An 18,785-nucleotide genomic window follows, 5' to 3' on the forward strand; every position below is an offset into this window, starting at 1 on the left:
GGTGCAAAAAAGGATAAAAGTTCAAGCTTGGGCAGACAATTGTCGTTACTGACGAAACCTTGTATTGTTGTATGAACTTGTTGTTACTACTTATCTCCTTATGTAAGAGATTTGCAATTTTTTGTTGTTTAGGTTTAACTGACATCACTAAAAAACCATAAAGTGCTTTAGTATGTTTTGGGTTGGAAACCAGTGGCTTAGAGATAAAATGTATGAACAATTTGTTTTAGCCGAAGTTTAAGGCATGGCGTACATCTAAAAACAATGCAATAAAGTTTTGGCGAACGTTACAAAAGTTTTAAAATGACGTTACTTTTTGTCGATTAACGCGGTAACAGTTATGATGTTTATCAAACCTTTCATTCTTCAGCTCAAATCGTAACACTTGTCACGTTCGAATATTTATTGCAAGGAAAACACTTACCTCCATTCCGAACTGGAAAACAACGAAACTTCAATAATTACACAACTAAGGTCGACGAACCACATTCTCGCCGCTATTATGTTGTAAGTTTACTCACTTAAACTTTATGTTTGGTTTGTGGTAATATGAACGTATTGCCAAGCTTGTAAGTCAATCATTAAAAGTTTGTTTGGTCGTCATTTTTTTGCACGTCCATTCCTTTTACGGTATAAGACAGACAGGTTTTGACGCAATTAGGGAAAATGTTTAGGCTACCGTGTGCTAAAAATTGACATTAAAGTTTCTATGCAAATAAAAATATTTAGGCAGTTTTGCGCTGGCGTAACAATCATGAGGTAACCTGCATGGATCATTTGTTACAAGGTGTTAAAAGTGTTCATCAGGAAATTTGTTCAAAACTAGCGACAGTTCCACAAACTAGATAATGTTACAGTTACAGATACAGTCACTGCCTCGTTGAAGACATAAACGTAACAAAAACATAAAAAAAGTTGAACATATATTTGTGGTTGTTTTGTTGCAGAAAACAATGAAAGTTTTTCAGCTCTTTTGTGTTCTGCTTATTGGCCATTTGGTCTCTGCTGAAACCTGGTACAGCTTCGGTGACCAGGAATATTACTTTTCCTCCACAGTTCTTTGTTGCTACTCTGAAGCTTTGAGAAGATGTGCTGACAAGAATGCAATTGTTTTAGAAATTAGATCAAAAGAAGTTTACGACTTTATTGCACTTAAAATTAAAGAAATAGGTCAATCCCAGTTTTACGCCTATGATAAGCAAAACGTTGTTTAAAAGTGTTTATTATTGTTTTCAGGCATGCGGGAAGAGTTTTACATCGGCGCAACAAGATTCGACGATAGCGATATCTTCCAGTGGAGCGATGGAACAGTTGTTAACCCTACGTTTTGGTGTCCTGGTGAACCGAACAACTCAGGCGGAGTTCAAGACTGTGTTCAAATGGGTTATTGCTCTGTTGCTAATACGTGGGACGACATGACATGTTTTGACGACAAAGCTTATGTCTGCCAAAGACCAATCGATAGTCAGCTTCGCGCAGGTTCGGGCTGTTATTCTGCGTTGAATAATGATGTTTTAGTTAGTAGGTGTGTTTAAAATTTCGTCCAAAACACTTGCAAAGTCCTTATTTTTAACAGAATGTTATAAACAAACAACTGTGATGACATTTAACAATGCATTTTAACATTCTAATTAGTTTTTAGGGCATATCCAGCTGCCAACAGAACCAATTCAACAACTACTCAGTTAGGTAAAACAAAAACGTTATTGCAATAAACAAAGTTTTAATAATCAGTGTGATTTCGGTTTATTAACATTTCAATACAGATGCAACAACAGCTTTTATAAACTCCAGTTTAGGAAGCAGTACGACACAGAGAACAACAACCCAAAGTATGGACATAGTTACGATCATGCGATAGTGTTTATATTTTGATCCTAAACTTGCTATAGATAGTCACTATACAGTAAATCACTACTGATTCAGTAGCATTGTAAAAACTGCAATTTGTGCAGAAACAACTACACAAGACCTTCAAATAAGCTGTGCCAATAAAACAACTTCAAAACCAACAGAAATAGGTAAACAGTATTTTTTTGAACAGTATGAGATGATGGCATAAGTTTTTGCCGAAAGATTTTAAATAAATAAAACGTTTGGACTTTAATTTGACAAAAACCAACCTTTCATGTAAAAATCATCTGATTCTGACCATTTGAATCTGACTTTCGATCACTGTTTTAATCCACTCACAGTTTACGATGAAGCAGTAGGATGGAAAATCGGCGTGGGATGTTTAATTATGACCAACCTTATGTGCTTTACGGTGATCGGCATCATGTACTACAAAAACAAGAAAAGGTTGCGTAAACGTTGGTGTTTCGACATCAAGAAATGCTTGACTGCTAAAAGTTAAAATTTTTATAATTATTAAACACAAATCTCCCACTGATGAAAAATGATTTGCTAAAATAACCCTTTTGTTTCAGAAGCAAGATGTCTAAGCATTCCCAAATGGAAAAATCCAGTGTGCCAACCGGAATTGTTAATAAAAACTGCGACATTTCCTTTTCTTACCAAGCAAACGACTACTGCAGCAAAACATAGGTATTAGCGTGTACGATATTTTTCCATTGTGTTAAAAAGGTATTAGCATGTAAGATAAGTGACAAATATAACATTCTTTTGCAGATTTTTCTCTCAACAGAAAAATTGATAACCTGGAGCGAGAACCTTCGACATATTGATAACATTTACGTTCTCTTCTCAATTGTTTTTATAATTACGCCAACAATGGGCTCGAATTGTTTCATTGCATAAATATCTTGCTAAACCAACAACCTCTGCAAGTAATAAGATTATTTTTATAAACTGACTTTATTATCGAAATTAATCACCAGTATATGATACAAATAGTACAAAAGCAATGTTTTATTTTTCAATTTTTTTGATACAAATTATACTTTCTAAGTGTGCAATCTTTGTTTGTTTCGTTTGCGTTGATGGTGATATTGCTGATGATAACACAATTTTAAGGACGAGACAAATTATCTTGAGTAAACAATCCATCGAAATAAATGGTCAATTATTATTTCCAACGTGTTTGCTGATTAACAAACCGACAATAAGAAATAAAATGCAATTTGTGATCGAAATCAGTGATCCTTTCGTTTTCCGTGATTGTTTTCTCAAAAGTACTTTGCAAAAAAGTTAACGCGTATCTGACCTTCCCATCACATATGTGTGGCAAATAGTTACCATGTAGAAAGCACGTTTACCATACAAATCAAAATGCGACAGGTTGCATGTGACAGAAGGTAGCCACCCGGCAGTGTATCAAAGAAGCCATATATCGCCAAACGGAATTATCACAAAATGTACAATCCTGATGAAGGTTGTATAACAACCGAAACGTCGTGACAAATAGATAGGAAGTGAGAAAAGCCTTTTGAGTCATTATTAAATATTGTTTATATTCAAAGTAACAAAAGTCAGATTGCAAGCCACGTGTTGTGGTATAGTAACCATGTTGAAGACATCGAACTACTGTGACGTCATCTTGTTATCAATAAATTATTATATGCTACAAAGTGGTTAATTTTGGTCGATCGCATCTAAGTATTCAAAATTATATCCGGAAGAAAAACATGCTTTAATATTTGCGGAAGTATTATTAAGTCCCGTGATTGAGTCGGTGAAAACTTGCGATTTTAAAGCAGCCAACACGATAAACGTTTGTATAATTAACATAAAAAAATTATACTAGCTTCTGACACAATACTATCTGTTGAGAAAAATTAAACAGTTGTGAAAATACACTTAATTCCTGGGTGGAATTGAACACAAAGTTTATCAAGTGGTTTAACCTTGCGTTCACCTCATATCCTTTCAAGCGTTTTTGCTCACGTCCGCACGCAAAAACATCGAAACTTTAATAATTACACAACCCAGGTCGACGAACCTTTAATCTCACCACATGTTTGCTCACTTCAACTTCGAGCTGGGCTTCGCAGGTACAAAACAACAAGCACCTTTCAACACAAGTCAATCATTACTGTTATGCCTCTCTTGCTGGGCATTTTTTTGTATGATCGTTTTGCGCTATAAGACGGGCCGAATTAATGGAAAAGTCTTACGCTGTCGAATTCGTATTGTGTTTTTTGGGAGCATCGAGTTCAAATACAAGTTTAAACGCTGTTTGAAATATCAATGTCTGTGACTGACGTCAGTGCACTACGTATAACCCGGTTAAAACGATCAAGATTTGTCGCTTTCCTAATGTTATTTTTTAGTCAATAATGAAAATCTTTTACTGCATCGTTATATTGGTGGCTTGTCACCTCGCTGCTGCCGACGACTGGTATACCTTTGATGGTGATGAATATCTGATCTCCTCCATTACAGTTTGTTGCTTCGCAGAAGCTGAGAGAAGATGCGCTGACATCGATGCACATCTGGTTGACATTAAATCAAACCTAATTAATGAGTTTCTCGCCGATAAGATCGAATTGCTAGGTTAATCCGTTTTCTTATTTCTGTCTATACATAAAGTTGCAACATCTTGACAATATTTTAGGTAGCGTTGAGAAATACTACATTGGTGCCACAAGGATCATAGGCACAGATGTATTCGTTTGGACAGATGGGACGATTGTTGAACACTCACATTGGTGTCCAGGCGAGCCAAATGACGCAGGTGGTGACGAGAATTGTGTTGAATTGGGAAAAATTTGCGGGTATGAAGACACCGACATAAAGTGGAATGACAATGAATGTTCAATAAGTAATAAATATATCTGTCAAAGACCTTCCTCAAGTCAATTCCATGCAGGTACAATAAGTCAGCTCATATGCACCAAATTTTCGTGCTAACTTATATGCGCCCTGCAGCGTTACCTAATTTTTAGTTTTGCGGAAAGACCGGGTAAAGAATTGGGTTGCTTCAAAAGCTTCAATTACTATTGTTTAACGCATGTTTTTTTCTTTCTTAGACGATCTATCCAAGAGCAGCAACAATTCATCAGAGGTCATTCGGCAACCAACCACTCAAACCGGTAAAATTAATAACTACGTGTGTAACGCCGACGTCAATTTCGTCAGTCGTATCAAAAACCGAACATTTTCGTAGCCTTTACCATGTAAAACAGTCTTGTTTTATTTCTACAAACAGTATACAAAGATCCGGTAGCATGGAAAATTAGTTTTGGATGTTTACTTGCAACCAACCTCATTGCCTTGGCAGTTATTGGAATTCTCAGCAAACACCAGAAAAGGTATGCTTTTAAATTGGGAAAAACAACTTTTTAAGCTCGAAGATCAGGGGTGTCTGATAATTTATTTTCCAAAAATTTTTTTTACTACAGAAAGACATCTGAACATTCCCCAACAGAAAAACAAATCATGCCAAGTGGAAAACAAGACATAAACTGCGACATTTCTATTTCAGACCATGGAAACGATTACTATAATATGCGTAAGTGTTTACATATTAACTGCCATAACAGAAGTCTAATAAAAATGTAAAATGTTTTAGACTCAACTCAGGACAAAGCAACAGATGGTGTGGAGTAAAGGCCTTGAACATAAACTGCCCTAATTTGTTTGTTCAATTTCAAATTTGATAATTACGTGAAAGACGATGAAACCAAGAAACCTGTTGTCATATTGCTATGTTTGTCTCCCTAATTTTGTTATTTTGCATTAGCTTGATATAAAATTTTCCTGCGATAATACTCTTCGAAGAATGCATCAAACAACGAATAATGTGTGGTCGTGGAATCACTACTCATCTGTTATTTCCAAGATATTTTTTGACGCATTTACAAATCAATAAAATACAATGTACATTCTTTCAAACAGCTCAAGCTTTGCCTTACCTTTTCATAATTGTTTTTGCAAAAGATCAGTCAAAATGTTGAAACTTTCATAAACAAATACTTGTATTGAAATTTTGGTTAACCTACTGAGAAACATATAGATTACCAAGCTAAACGGTCTATCTAAAACTCATTACGAAGTTAATCAATAATTCTTTGACTAACTAATATCGTTTTCGAAAAGCGAAGTAGGACTTATATTATGGCTGGTGTAAGTTGGGCGTATGGCCATCAGTTTAAACAATAAGAATTCCTATGTATTACGAAAGCAGGTTGGGTTAAAATCTTACCTAGAAACAACAAAAATAAATTGGTTTACAGGAAAATGGCTAGAAATTTTGGCGACCTGGAAAAAATGTTAAATAAATCAACAAACGCTTGGAACTGTTTATTACATCCTTATCTGTTCACGTATATCATATAGCCTACTTATGTTTTGCCAACAAGGCAAACTTCATGCACTTCAAACGAGATATTTGTTACCACCAAGCAGAGCAGAAAAAATATGATTTAAGTAATATCAATTGGGAGAAACATAGTTTGATTGGGTTGGATTGGAGCACTCGTTGCAGGGAAAATATTTACTTGCAAACTGGAAAACAACGAAACTGCAATCACAACCAAGGTCGACGAACCCTAGTCTCTTGCAAGTTTGTTTGCATAAACTTTATAAATGGTATCACAAGCACAAATATATCACGTACACAATTCAATTCATTTTATTTTTGTGAACGTCAGCAAAAAATCGGTGGACAATTTGAACGTAGACGGTGACGAGGGACCGGTGGAAACATTCTTTGGTATAGGACCGGCCCTATACAAGGTACACAACAAAACAAGTTAATCATTGAAAAGCTTTTTCGCCTGCTCTGTAGACATTTGTTTTGTTTTTAAACTTTTTAAAACCGAAAAGAATCACAAAGTTGTTTTGGATTGGTTTTGGGTTGTTTGTGTGCTTTCGACAATACGACGTTTACTTTGATTCCACCAGAGTTACCCTGAGCAATTCCATAACACGGGTAAGTGGTGTTTAGAATTAATGCTTTTCTGATAACGGTTTTTATGATTTGTGTCAAACCACTGTGTAACTGACAAAATCACGTTTTAATGTAGGTAAGTTGGACGATCGTATTGATTGATGCAGTCGGTCAGCCACCACCACCGCCTTGCCAGTGGATTGTGTTGTATAAAATATATTGTGCAACGATGCCACGCAACGGCTTACATTTATTGTATCATTCCCGCGAGATGGCGCAGTTTGCGTTGGTGGTTTTTAAGACACCAGTGGACACCAGACAGTACTCCATGTTACCTCTAAGATTTATACCCAACTTAGATAATAGTGTATTTAGGTTGTTTTGAAATCATTTTCCCATTTTAATAGGCATACCGGGTAATGAGAGTAAAAATTCCAAGAAAGTTTTATGGTTAGTTGAATACCACGATTTAACCAACTATGTTGCTAACTTTGTCATATATTCATTGCAGCCTTTTTTGTTTCCTAATACTCACGGTGCCAAAACTTTAACTATTTTATTCCACTTATTGTTCAGTTGCTCTTGTCACGGCGTGGCGTTGGTTTGAGCGGGTGATTGGCAGCATTGGTCAAGCGCCCGACCCATATACCTAGGAAAAAATCTGATCGGGATTCCTGCCCACGACGTCTTGGGTTCAAATCCCGATGCGGTAAAAAAAGGCAAGCGAGCAACAAAAGATATTGTGATCTTTGCTACCTTGTCTGCTTCTATTTCACAGCATGAAATGCGATCCCCTATAATCCAAAATCGCGACTATAATAAAAAAACGTATACGTGACTTTGATAAAATCACAAACCGCGGTATTCATAAATACGTTTTATCCAATAATGGGCAAAAATGAAATCATCATTATTTTGAACGAAAGGTTGCTGCGCACCTGAACAGCACACGTGAAACATAAAATGACATGGACACCGGCAAATCTTAAACGTTATCAAAACGCTAACGCCATAACTTCTCTTAGGATTCTAATCCACAGATTAGTCGCTCCAGGTACTGTTTAAATGTGATGGTGTAATTTGGAGGGGGTCCGGATTTACTGTTGGTTGCTAACGGGCAACGGATCTTACGGCAGTAAATTGTTTATTTCGGTGTAGGTAACAGATCTTTCGGTGTAATTAAACACGCGAAGTAAACAGAAAAAGAAAATGCAAACATACGACAACGAAAATGAGGTAAAATGTACTAAACAGAGTGTTGATGTCAATATTGTCATGAGAGATTTATGCGAAATTATCTTTAAAATTAGGGACAGGAGATTGTCCTGATGGAGAGATATATTTTCTCCAATATCTAGACACGATCTTCAATTTGCGTTAGTTTTCGTCCAATACTAAAGTCTAAACGTACAGACAGGTCGGCCTTTTCGATCCATAAGACTGATCCTCTATAGCTGATTGGTGTCAGATACATGGGGATATAGAACACCCTTATTATAAGAACAAGCTTTAATCTGTCAGAACAATAAAATCAGCTTGAAGGTAAAAACTAAGAAAAATTAAGTAAGCCAGTCCAGCAGCCCTTAAAAACAAACACATTTGATTTTCTAAGTCACTGCTTATTCAAAAAAACACAAATCTTAGAATGGCGACCCTGCAGGTATGCAGGCCAAGGCATGTAACTGGTGGTTCGTTTCTTCCCCTGTTTTGGTACGTTTCACATCATCTATCTTTACACGCTGTTGACCAAATTAACAAAACTTATTTCATTTGGAGTGAGTGACTTCCCACGTCAGCATATTTGAAGAAAATTCTGCGACGACAGTACCTGCGCTTGGATTTTTGTGTCAAAAATCAACACCAGGGAAAACGCTTTTGAAAGCATTCCAAATTTGAACATTATAGGTGTTTTATTACATGTCATGACAATGTGGATCGTTTCGCACTTAAAAAAACTTATTTATAATCGGTTATGAATTCAATATGCGTGTTATGACATCTAAGCAACTACGTTTGTCGCTGAAATCCTTTGTAACAAATTTTCTTTTGCCTTCATTCTATCAAATATTACCAAATTTTGGCTTCTAAAAAACGCGAAAAAAAACCATACCACTCATATTTTCCAGTGTTTTGCGCACACCACGAACATATTTTAGCCATAAACATTTTAGTCAATAAGGATGAACAGTGCAAAGAGATATGTCAGAAATTTGATGCAAGTGCAAATAATTTCTAAAGCATGACAGAAAGTTACAAAAGTTTTATTGGAAAACTTAGTAAACGTAATCGCATGGCAAATTATGTATTAATCACCAGAGACCTATCGAGTGGGTCGAGTGAGCAACATAGTGTTACACAGGTTTGGTTATTGTAGCACCACACATCTTTCCCGATCAGAATCCTAACTCAACTAGAACACAGACGGAACGAAGGATTCAGGCGAAATTAGGCTTTCCTGCAGAACTCCCACAGCCTTTTGGCATCCGGTTCGACGACAGTTCGCAACTTGTCACATTTACTAACTGACTGGCACGCGCTTACCTTAACAGAATTAGAAGTTACTCGCTAAGTCAATTTTGTCTTATCTCTTATCTCAATTAGTCCCTGATGCGCTTTGGACGAATTAATTCAAAGCAACTGATATCGCAACGTATGTCTTTCTGATTGACAAATAAGTAAGAACACGCATAGCAGATTTTAGTTATAGCACCCGAGCTCAACATACGAACACTGCATAAGTACCCAATTATAAGCAAAAGAGCAATAATAACCATTAAGCCGCTGACAGTGCACAATGTTTCGACCTATAATGTTGTAAATACAAAGTTACGCAGATTGGGTTGCAATGGTTGATAATCCCAACTACACACGTTTTGTTTGACTTTATATTCTTGACACGATAATATGAGTAGGAGTTTACGATAAAAAAAATCAAACCAGCAGAGTTGCATGCCTTTTGGCTACGGTATTAAGTACTGACTGAAAATACGGAGTATTAAAAGCTACATAATATTTTGAAAGTCGTTTGATTTCTGGCGTGGTCCCTAATGCTCCGCACCGGCTGCTGGTATGGTCGCCCTCAGTACGCTAATCAAAGGACCACATTCAATGCGACAAAGTACTGCAAGCTGTGGAGGCGCATATGTGAAGGAAATGTGAGATTTTTTCGCCCCTTTTTTGGCAAAATGTTTTTTTAAATTTTTGTTCATGGTAATTTGGTGCTTACTCAATCAAAAGTTGATAATATTCTCGGCGTTTTTTGCCCATGGACATCTGGGTCATGTGTTTGTAATACTTTTTCCCATCAAGTTCGAGGGCACATTGTATTCCAATGTAAATTTGATCAGAACTCAGTTGATCAGAACTCAGTCTTTTGCATTTTCTCGCTATTTCAAACTGGTGGAGAACAAATGCCTGGAAGTTTTGGTCGAGTTCGAATTCGTCATCCTCGTGTTCACACAACTTCATTTCGTTAATTCCGTTGTAACGAGTAGCGAAACCCTTCGTTAAAAAAGTTTTTAATAAAATTTCCCACTTTGGTGAAACGTTTTTCGTCATGACAATATGTATTATTGGTTTACCTGGCAGAGACAGATCCACCCTTAAACAACAAACAAGATAGTTATCGCAGAACTTACCTTTGTATAAACTTTATTCTTTTATCGGTGCCCGTGCAATTTTATTTTTTTGTGTTCTGTTTATCTGCGTAGTTTTTTTTTTGCGCAAAATACACATGATGGAATAATCTTCGGTATTACATTAGGACAGTGGTTTCCGGCCTTTAAGGCTTTGGCCACCCTACAAAATATGAAAAAAGAAGTTCGCGGCACCCATTGAGAAACCAAACAACGACAAAATATTGCATAGATATAACTAACTTTTGCATTACACAGAATATAAGGAAAAACGCTAACAAGTTTCAAATGACACCCCAGGGTGCCGCGGCCCTACGGTTGGAAAACACATGCATTACGGTGAGATTTATTCTCATGACCTGTGGGCGTCTCATCTTCCGGAAGGTCGCGTAATTGATATCGGTAATTCTGTAGCACCACCAAGTTGTGTTATTAAATATACTACATAACCGTTAGGTAACATCTTGATCCGAAAATTAGCTTTTGTTTGCATGTCTTTGAGTAAACCTGATTTTTGGACAGGAAGTATACTTCCGGCGTTTGCTTCGACCTGCCCACGGGTTGTCCTGGTATTGCACGACCTGCAGACACGGCCCACATTTCCACACATGTGGAAATAAAAAAATATATATATAAAATAAATTAAAAGTTGGACGGCAAAAAAAGGTAACTTGCGGGCGCCCGATTGTCAACTTCGGTCAAGCGACTGATCCATATACCTAGAAGAAAACCTCATCGGATTCGTGGCCAGGATATTTTGAAGTCAATCGAGATGCATTACCTGAATAACCCATGGGCACGAAACGCAGTGCGAAAATAGGATAAAGGTTCAAGCTTGGGCAGACAATTGTCGTTACTGACGAAACCTTGTATTGTTGCATTAACTTGTTGTTACTACTTATCTCCTTATGTAAGAGAATTGCAATTTTTTGTTGTTTAGGTTTAACTGACATCACTAAAAAAACATAAAGTGCTTGAGCATGTTTTGGGTTGGAAACCAGTGGTTTAAAGATAGAAAGTAAAAACAATCTGTTTTAGCTGAAGTTTAAGGCATGGCGTACATCTGAAAACAATGCAATAAAGTTTTGGCGAACGTTACAAAAGTTTTAAAACGACTTTTACATTTTTCCGAATAATGCGGCAAGAATTATATGATGTTTATCAAACCTTTCATTCTTAAGCTCACCTTATAACACTCCTCACGTTCGAATATTTTTTGCGCGAAAAACACTTACCTACATTCCGAACTGGAAAACAACGAAACTTCAATAATTACTCAACTAAGGTCGACGAACCACATTCTCGCCGCTATTATGTTGCACGTTTACTCACTTAAACTTTATGTTTGGTTTGTGGTAATAAGAACGTATTGCCAAGCTTGTAAGTCAATCATTAAAAGTTTGTTTGGTCGTCATTTTTTTGCACGTCCATTTCTTTTACAATATAAGACAGACAGGTTTTGACGCAATTAGGGAAAATGTTAAGGCTACCGTGTGCTAAAAAATGACATTAAAGTTTCTATGCAAATAAAAATATTTAGGCAGTTTTGCGCTGGCGTAACAATCATGAGGTAACCTGCATGGATCATTTGTTACAAGGTGTTAAAAGTGTTCATCAGGAAATTTGTTCAAAACTAGCGACAGTTCCACAAACTAGATAATGTTACAGTTACAGATACAGTCACTGTCTCGTTGAAGACATAAACGTAACAAAAACATAAAAAAAATTGAACATATATTTGTGGTTGTTTTGTTGCAGAAAACAATGAAAGTTTTTCAGCTCTTTTGTGTTCTGCTTATTGGCCATTTGGTCTCTGCTGAAACCTGGTACAGCTTCGGTGACCAGGAATATTACTTTTCCTCCACAGTTCTTTGTTGCTACTCTGAAGCTTTGAGAAGATGTGCAGACAAGAATGCAATTGTCTTAGAAATTAAATCAAATGAAGTTTACGACTTTATTGTACTCAAAGTCCAAGAATTAGGTATATTCCATTTTTTTATCTATATGACAAAAAAAACTATATTTAAATGTGTTTGTTGCTTTTAGGCATGAACGAACCATTTTACATCGGTGCAACAAGATTACAGGGTACAGATTACTTCCAGTGGAGTGATGGAACAATTGTTGATCCTACGTTTTGGTGCCCGGAGAGACCAAACAACTTGGGCGGAGACCAGGACTGCGTTGAAATGAGTCATTGCACCACTGGTACATGGGATGACATTGCTTGTGACCTCGGTGTAGCGTATGTTTGCCAACGACCTATCGACAGTCAGCTTCGCGCAGGTAAAAGCTGTTAAACAGCGTTGAATATAAGATGTTTAGAACTTGTCCAAAACACATTTTAAACCCTTATTTTGGACAGCATACGGTTAACAAACAGCTGTGATGACATTTAATAATGCATTTTTAAATTCTACTTAGTTTTGGGGATATATCCAGCTATCAACGAAACCAATTCAACAACTACTCAATTAGGTAAAACAAAAACGTTGTGACAAACACAGTTTTAATTATAAGTGTGATTTTGATCTATTTACATAACTATACAGATGCATTAACAACAATTTCCAAAAACTCCAATTTAGGTTTATTTACATTTCAATACAGAAGCAACAGCAGCCTTTGAAAATTCCAGTTTAGGAAGCAGTACGACAAAGTCCACAACTACCAAAAGTGCGAAAATAGTTTCGGTTATGCAATAGTGTTTATATTCTGATCTTTAACTTACTTTAGATGGTCACTTTATAGAAAAAACACTACTAACGCAGTAGCATTGTCAAAATGCATTTTGTACAGAAACAACTACACAAGATCTTCAAATAGGCTGTGCCAATAAAACAACTTCAAAACCAAAAGAAATAGGTAAAGAGTACTTCTTTGAACAATATTAGATGATGGTATAGGTTTTTGCCAAAAGGTTTTGAATAAATAAAATATATATAAAAACAATTAAACGTCAATGTTTTCAACAATATGGCTCAGTCTATTCTCAGAATTTTTGAGTTTTATTTTTGAATAAATACCAACGCTGTTTGGTTGCGTTTGGATGTAAAAAAAAGTATTCGACAAAAGTCAACATTTCATGTAAAAATCACCTGATATTGACCATTTAAACCAGGCTTTTTAATCTATGTTTCAATCTACTCACAGTTTACGATGAAGCAGTAGGATGGCAAATCGGCGTGGGATGTTTAATTTTGACCAACCTTATGTGCTTTACGGTGATTGGTATCATGTACTATAAAAACAAGAAAAGTTTGCTTGTATGAAAAACGTTACAAAGCTCCCACTGATGAAAGTTGATTTGCTAGTATAACCCTTTTGTTTCAGAAGCAAGATGTCTAAGCATTCCCAAATGGAAAAAACAGGTTTGCCAACAGGAATAGTTAATAAAAACTGCGATATTTCCATTTCTTACCAAGCAAACGACTGCTACAGCAAAAAATAGGTATTAGCGTGTACGATATTTTTCCATTGTGTTTAAAAAGGTATTAGCATGTGAGATAAGTAAAAAATATATCATACTTTTGCAGATTCTTCAATCAACAGAAATATTTATAACCCTGAGTCAGAACCTTGGACATATTGATAACATTTACGTTACCTTTGTAATTGTTGTTCTAATTACGCAAACGATGGGCTCGAACTGTTTCATTGCATACATATCTAAATAAACAACCTCGGCAAAATGATAAGATTATTTTCAATAAGTAACTTTATAATCGAAATAAATCACCAGTATACAGTGCGGCGTGGAGCTGACCGAGTGCTATGCTCCTTGCTGACAGCAAATTCCGCGCTGTTATTGCGAGAAAGCCACAATAAATCCGCCCGTTGGGCAAGCTGCTGCTGATATGCAGTATCCTCACGGGCCAAAAAAAAACCCGCATATCTTCTGGCATGTGCTGCAGGAACAAATGATGGAAAAGAAAGCAAGCGTGGTGGTCCCCTAGCAAGGCAAGCATTTCGCCCAATAAAACCGACGGTTTCTTGTCACCTAACGGTGGCATGTTCAGGAGACGGGCTGCACGTTCTTGTGGGGAAAGAGCAAATGATTGCAGCAAGCGCCTTCGAATGGCTTCAAACTTGTTTTCGGCAGCCGGTCGTTCAAGCAAGTCAATAAGTCGCGCTGCTGTGGCCTGGTCCAAGGCCGAAACCACGTGAAAGTACTTTGTTTCATCTGCTGTGATCTTCCTTAGCGCAAACTGCGCCTCAGTTTGTTGCAACCAAACACGTGGCTGGGTTGGCCAGAACGTGGGCAGCTTAAGCGCGACAGCGTTTTCAGTCTCCATGACCTCCAAATAACGGTTTTGGAGCCTCGGGGTCAGCAGTAAAGCGGTCGATGCTTTATTGCGAGAGTTAGAAAGGGGCGAGCAACACAAAAAACACAAAAAGAGTATTTAAGGCGGCAATCGCGACACGGGAAAAAGGCAATAGCACGCTTTAATGCACAGACGAACACTACAGTTCGGTCGCCACAATGGTGTAATTTGGAGGGGGTCCGGATTTACTGTTGGTTGCTAACGGATAACGGATCTTTCGGTGTAATTAAACACGCGAAGTAAACAGAAAAAGAAAATGCAAACATACGACGGCGAAAATGAGGTAAAATGGACTAAAAAGAGTGTTGATGTCAATATTGTCATGAGAGATTTATGCGAAATTATCTTCAAAATTAGAGACAGGAGATTGTCCTGATGGAGAGATATATTTTCTCCAATATCTAGACACGATCTTCAATTTGCGTTAGTTTTCGTCCAATAGCTGTTTGGTGTCAGATACATGGGGATATAGAACACCCTTGTTATAAGAACACGCTTTAATCTGTCTGAACAATAAAATCGGCTTGAAGGTAAAAACTAAGAAAAATTAAGTACGTCAGTCCAGCAGCCCTTAAAAACAAACACATTTAATTTTCTAAGACACTGCTTATTCAAAAAAACACAAATCTTAGAATGGCGACCCTGCAGGTATGCAGGCCAAGGCCTATAACTTGTGGTTCGTTTCTTCCCCTGTTTTGGTACGTTTCATATCATCTATCTTTACACGCTGTTGACCAAATTAACAAAACTTTTTTCATTTGGAGTGAGTGACTTCCCACGTCAGCATATTTGAAGAAAATTCTGCGACAACAGTACCTCTGCGCTTGGATTTTTGTGTAAAAAATCAACACCAGGAAAAACACTTTTGAAAGCATTCCAAAATTGAACATTATAGGTGTTTTATTAAATGTCATGACAATATGGATCGTTTCGCACTTTTTTGCCAATGGCAGTGTTGTTGTAACCTCAAAATCAATCATAAAAAGCTAATAAGCGTTGTCCAGAGAGCTGTTTTACATGCTGTTTAATCATGCATGACGCATGGAAAACACTACTACACCGGCTCACAAAGTTGTCGCCAAACCTGATCCACATACAACAAGGCACCAGTCCGGAGTCCAGTGATACAGATGAAGATGTGAAACCAGAGGGATGTTAGTTGACAAAGAATACGCCAGTTTATAAAATTTTGAACGCAGGTTACTCGGCAGCCCTACGACGTAGCAGCATGATTATTTTACAAGTGAAAGTTCATAGCCTGACCTTTCTAACGATATCAAAATTATGAAAAAAAACTTATTTATAATCGGTTACGAATATAATATGCGTGTTATGACATCTAAGCAACTACGTTTGTCGCTGAAATCCTTTATAACAAATTTTCTTTTGCCTTCATTCTATCAAATATTACCAAATTTTGCCTTCTAAAAAACGCAAAAAAACCATACCACCCATATTTTCCAGTGTTTTGTGCACACCACGAACATATTTTAGCCATAAACATTTTAGTCAATGAGGATGATCAGTGCAAAGAGATATGTCAGAAATTTGATGCAAGTGCAAATAATTTCTACAGCATAACAGAAAGTTACAAAAGATTTGTTGGAAAACTTGGTAAACGTAATCGCATGGCAAATTATGTATTAATCACCAGAGACCTATCGAGTGGATCGAGTGAGCAACATAGTGTTACACAGGCTTGGTTATTGTAGCACCACACATGTTTCCCGACCAAAATCCTAAATCAACTAGAACGCAGACGGAACGAAGGATTCAGGCGAAATTAGGCTTTCCTGCAGAACTCCCACAGCCTTTTGGCATCCGGTTCGACGACAGTTCGCAACTTGTCACGTTTACTAACTGACTGGCACGCGCTTACCTTAACAGAATTAGAAGTTACTCGCTAAGTCAATTTTGTCTTATCTCTTATCTCAATTAGTCCCTGATGCGCTTTGAACGAATTAATTCAAACCAACTGATATCGCAACGTATGTCTTTCTAACTGACAAATAAGTAAGAACACGCATAGCAGATTTTAGTTATAGCACCCGAGCTCAACATACGAACACTGCATAAGTACCCAATTATAAGCAAAAGAGCAATAATAACCATTAAGCCGCTGACAGTGCGCACTGTTTCGAACTATAATGTTGTAAATACAAGGTTACGCAGATTGGGTTGCAATAGTTGATCATCTCAACTACACACGTTTTGTTTGACTTTATATTCTTGACACGATAATATGAGAAGAGTTTACGATAAAAAAATCAAACCAGCAGAGTTGAATGCCTTTTGGCTACGGTATTAAGTACTGGCTGAAAATACGGAGTATTAAAAGCTACATAACATTTTAAAAGTCGTTTGATTTCTGGCATGGCCCCTAATGCCCCGCACCGGCTGCTGGTATGATCGCCCTCAGTACGCTAATCAAAGGACCACATTCAATGCGAAGAAGTACTGCAAGTTGTGGAGGCGCATATGTGAAAAATATTTTTTTTATTTTTCTGTATATTTTTGGCAAAATATTTTGTTTATTTTTGTTCGTGGTAATTTGGTGCTTACTCAATCAAAAATCAAAACGTTACAACGGAATTAACGAAATGAAATTATGTGAGCACGAGGATGACGAATTCGAACTCGACCGAAACTTCCAGGCATTTGTTCTCCTCCAGTTTGAAATAACGAGAAGGTGCAAAAGACTGGATCGACTGAGTTCTGTGGAAATTCAACAAGGAATACAATGTGCCCTCGAACTTGAAAAAAAAGTGTTACAAACACATGACCCAGATGTCCATGGGCAAAAAACGCGGAGAATATTATCAACTTTTGATTGAGTAAGCACCAAATTACCATGAACAAAAATAAACAAAATATTTTGCCAAAAATATCCCTTTAACTGCCAGGTTCAAAATTTAAAAATTTAAGGTTTTTGATTGCTTAAGTTCAGGTAGCTATAACATTTTATCTACAAACGCTAGACTAAAAATTAAAATACAAAAGTCATATGAAAATTCATACTCTACACAATCATCGCTTTTCTAGTTCAATAACACCATGTTTTCAAGTAGTTATACCTAAAAATACAACCATCCCTACTAAAACAGCTTCCAAGCCATAGTACCCTTTATAAAAATGTCCATAACTCCCGAAATTGTGCGAATTTTAAAATAATTCGACCGTTGCCTGAATCAGTGTGAACATCAAGACGCAATCAAGCGAAAAAACTCTTCGTATGCAAAAAGTCGCATTTGATCTCCTGGAAGTCATGCGTGACGGAGACAATGGTTGCACCATAGTATACTCTCATGGTAGTGCAACCATTGTCTCCGTCACGCATGACTTCCAGGAGATCAAATGCAACTTTTTGCATACGAAGAGATAGGAAACTCGCAAATAAATTGGAATTACTTAAAACGTGGGTAGAGTTTCGAGCTGAATTTTTAGTATGTTAAAGTTAGTACTATATTGATTCCAATAATTAAAAATATTAAATATTTCCTACCCTTCTTTCCGAGGTACGGTGATGTTTTGTCGAACAGTTTTTGGTGTAAATTGGAAGTTTTAAAGTGTAAGTATACCACCTTATGTCATAGGGGAGACCGGGGATACCTCGGACACGGGGATACCTCGGACCAGGTATTTTACGTCACAATTAGGTATTGTTAAGACACTTTTACAAAAGCTTTATGTCTCCATCAAACGTTAACAGGAACTTTGGAATTAAATCATCTCTGCTTAACAAATTATAATCGAAAAAGTCAATTTATCAGTGAAACCAAGTTTTTCAATTTGTATGTGGAAGGTTATATATCTGTCACAGTTAATCAAAATGCAGTAATTTTGGGTTGATTGCATAATCAAATATGTATTCTTCGATAGGCCAATGATGATTTTGTATAACCTTTAAAAATACGGCCATAGTTTAAGAATTTCTATGTCGTCACGTGGTCGGGGATACTTCGGACATCATGTCAAAAAATCGCGGGAAGGCAATAATTTTCGAGTTTTATGAAAAATTATCGGTCATAGTAG

General features: G+C 36.8%; 3 protein-coding genes and 1 pseudogene across 5 annotated transcripts in view; 3 read left to right on the top strand and 1 right to left on the bottom strand.

Annotated features, from left to right (window-relative positions):
• The first annotated feature begins 941 nt into the window (after positions 1-941).
• On the top strand, positions 942-14,091 carry LOC145908746 (uncharacterized). 3 transcript variants are annotated; one of them, XM_082996090.1, is made up of 8 exons: positions 942-1,170; positions 1,237-1,479; positions 1,636-1,689; positions 1,767-1,832; positions 1,956-2,021; positions 2,196-2,301; positions 2,430-2,547; positions 13,965-14,091. In XM_082996090.1, exons 1-7 carry the CDS (start codon positions 954-956, stop codon positions 2,545-2,547), a joined length of 870 nt encoding a protein of 289 aa, XP_082852216.1. In that variant the 5' UTR covers positions 942-953; the 3' UTR covers positions 13,965-14,091. The 3 variants fall into 3 exon arrangements, with proteins under 3 accessions (XP_082852216.1, XP_082852209.1, XP_082852223.1); XM_082996083.1 differs by lacking the exon at positions 13,965-14,091 and adding an exon at positions 2,632-3,001; XM_082996097.1 differs by lacking the exon at positions 13,965-14,091 and adding an exon at positions 2,632-3,001 and having other exon boundaries at positions 2,433-2,547.
• On the top strand, positions 4,097-5,737 carry LOC145909116 (C-type lectin mosGCTL-1-like). Its single transcript, XM_082996432.1, has 6 exons — positions 4,097-4,455; positions 4,517-4,771; positions 4,932-4,994; positions 5,111-5,213; positions 5,304-5,413; positions 5,474-5,737. Exons 1-6 carry the CDS (start codon positions 4,239-4,241, stop codon positions 5,509-5,511), a joined length of 786 nt encoding a protein of 261 aa, XP_082852558.1. The 5' UTR covers positions 4,097-4,238; the 3' UTR covers positions 5,512-5,737.
• Positions 14,092-14,163: 72 nt separating the features above from the next.
• LOC145890347 (uncharacterized) lies at positions 14,164-14,723 on the bottom strand (annotated as a pseudogene).
• Positions 14,724-15,977: 1,254 nt separating this feature from the next.
• Positions 15,978-18,785, top strand: part of LOC145892479 (protein NLRC5-like) — a 63,439-nt gene continuing 60,631 nt past the window's right edge. Inside the window, exon 1 of the mRNA XM_082982010.1 lies at positions 15,978-15,996. The gene's annotated coding sequence lies outside the window, so the exon portion shown is untranslated. The remainder of the gene's footprint in view (positions 15,997-18,785) is intronic.

The sequence above is a fragment of the Ascidia mentula genome, chromosome 1 (genome assembly GCF_947561715.1).
Source record: "Ascidia mentula chromosome 1, kaAscMent1.1, whole genome shotgun sequence".
NCBI classification, from domain to species: domain Eukaryota; kingdom Metazoa; phylum Chordata; class Ascidiacea; order Phlebobranchia; family Ascidiidae; genus Ascidia; species Ascidia mentula.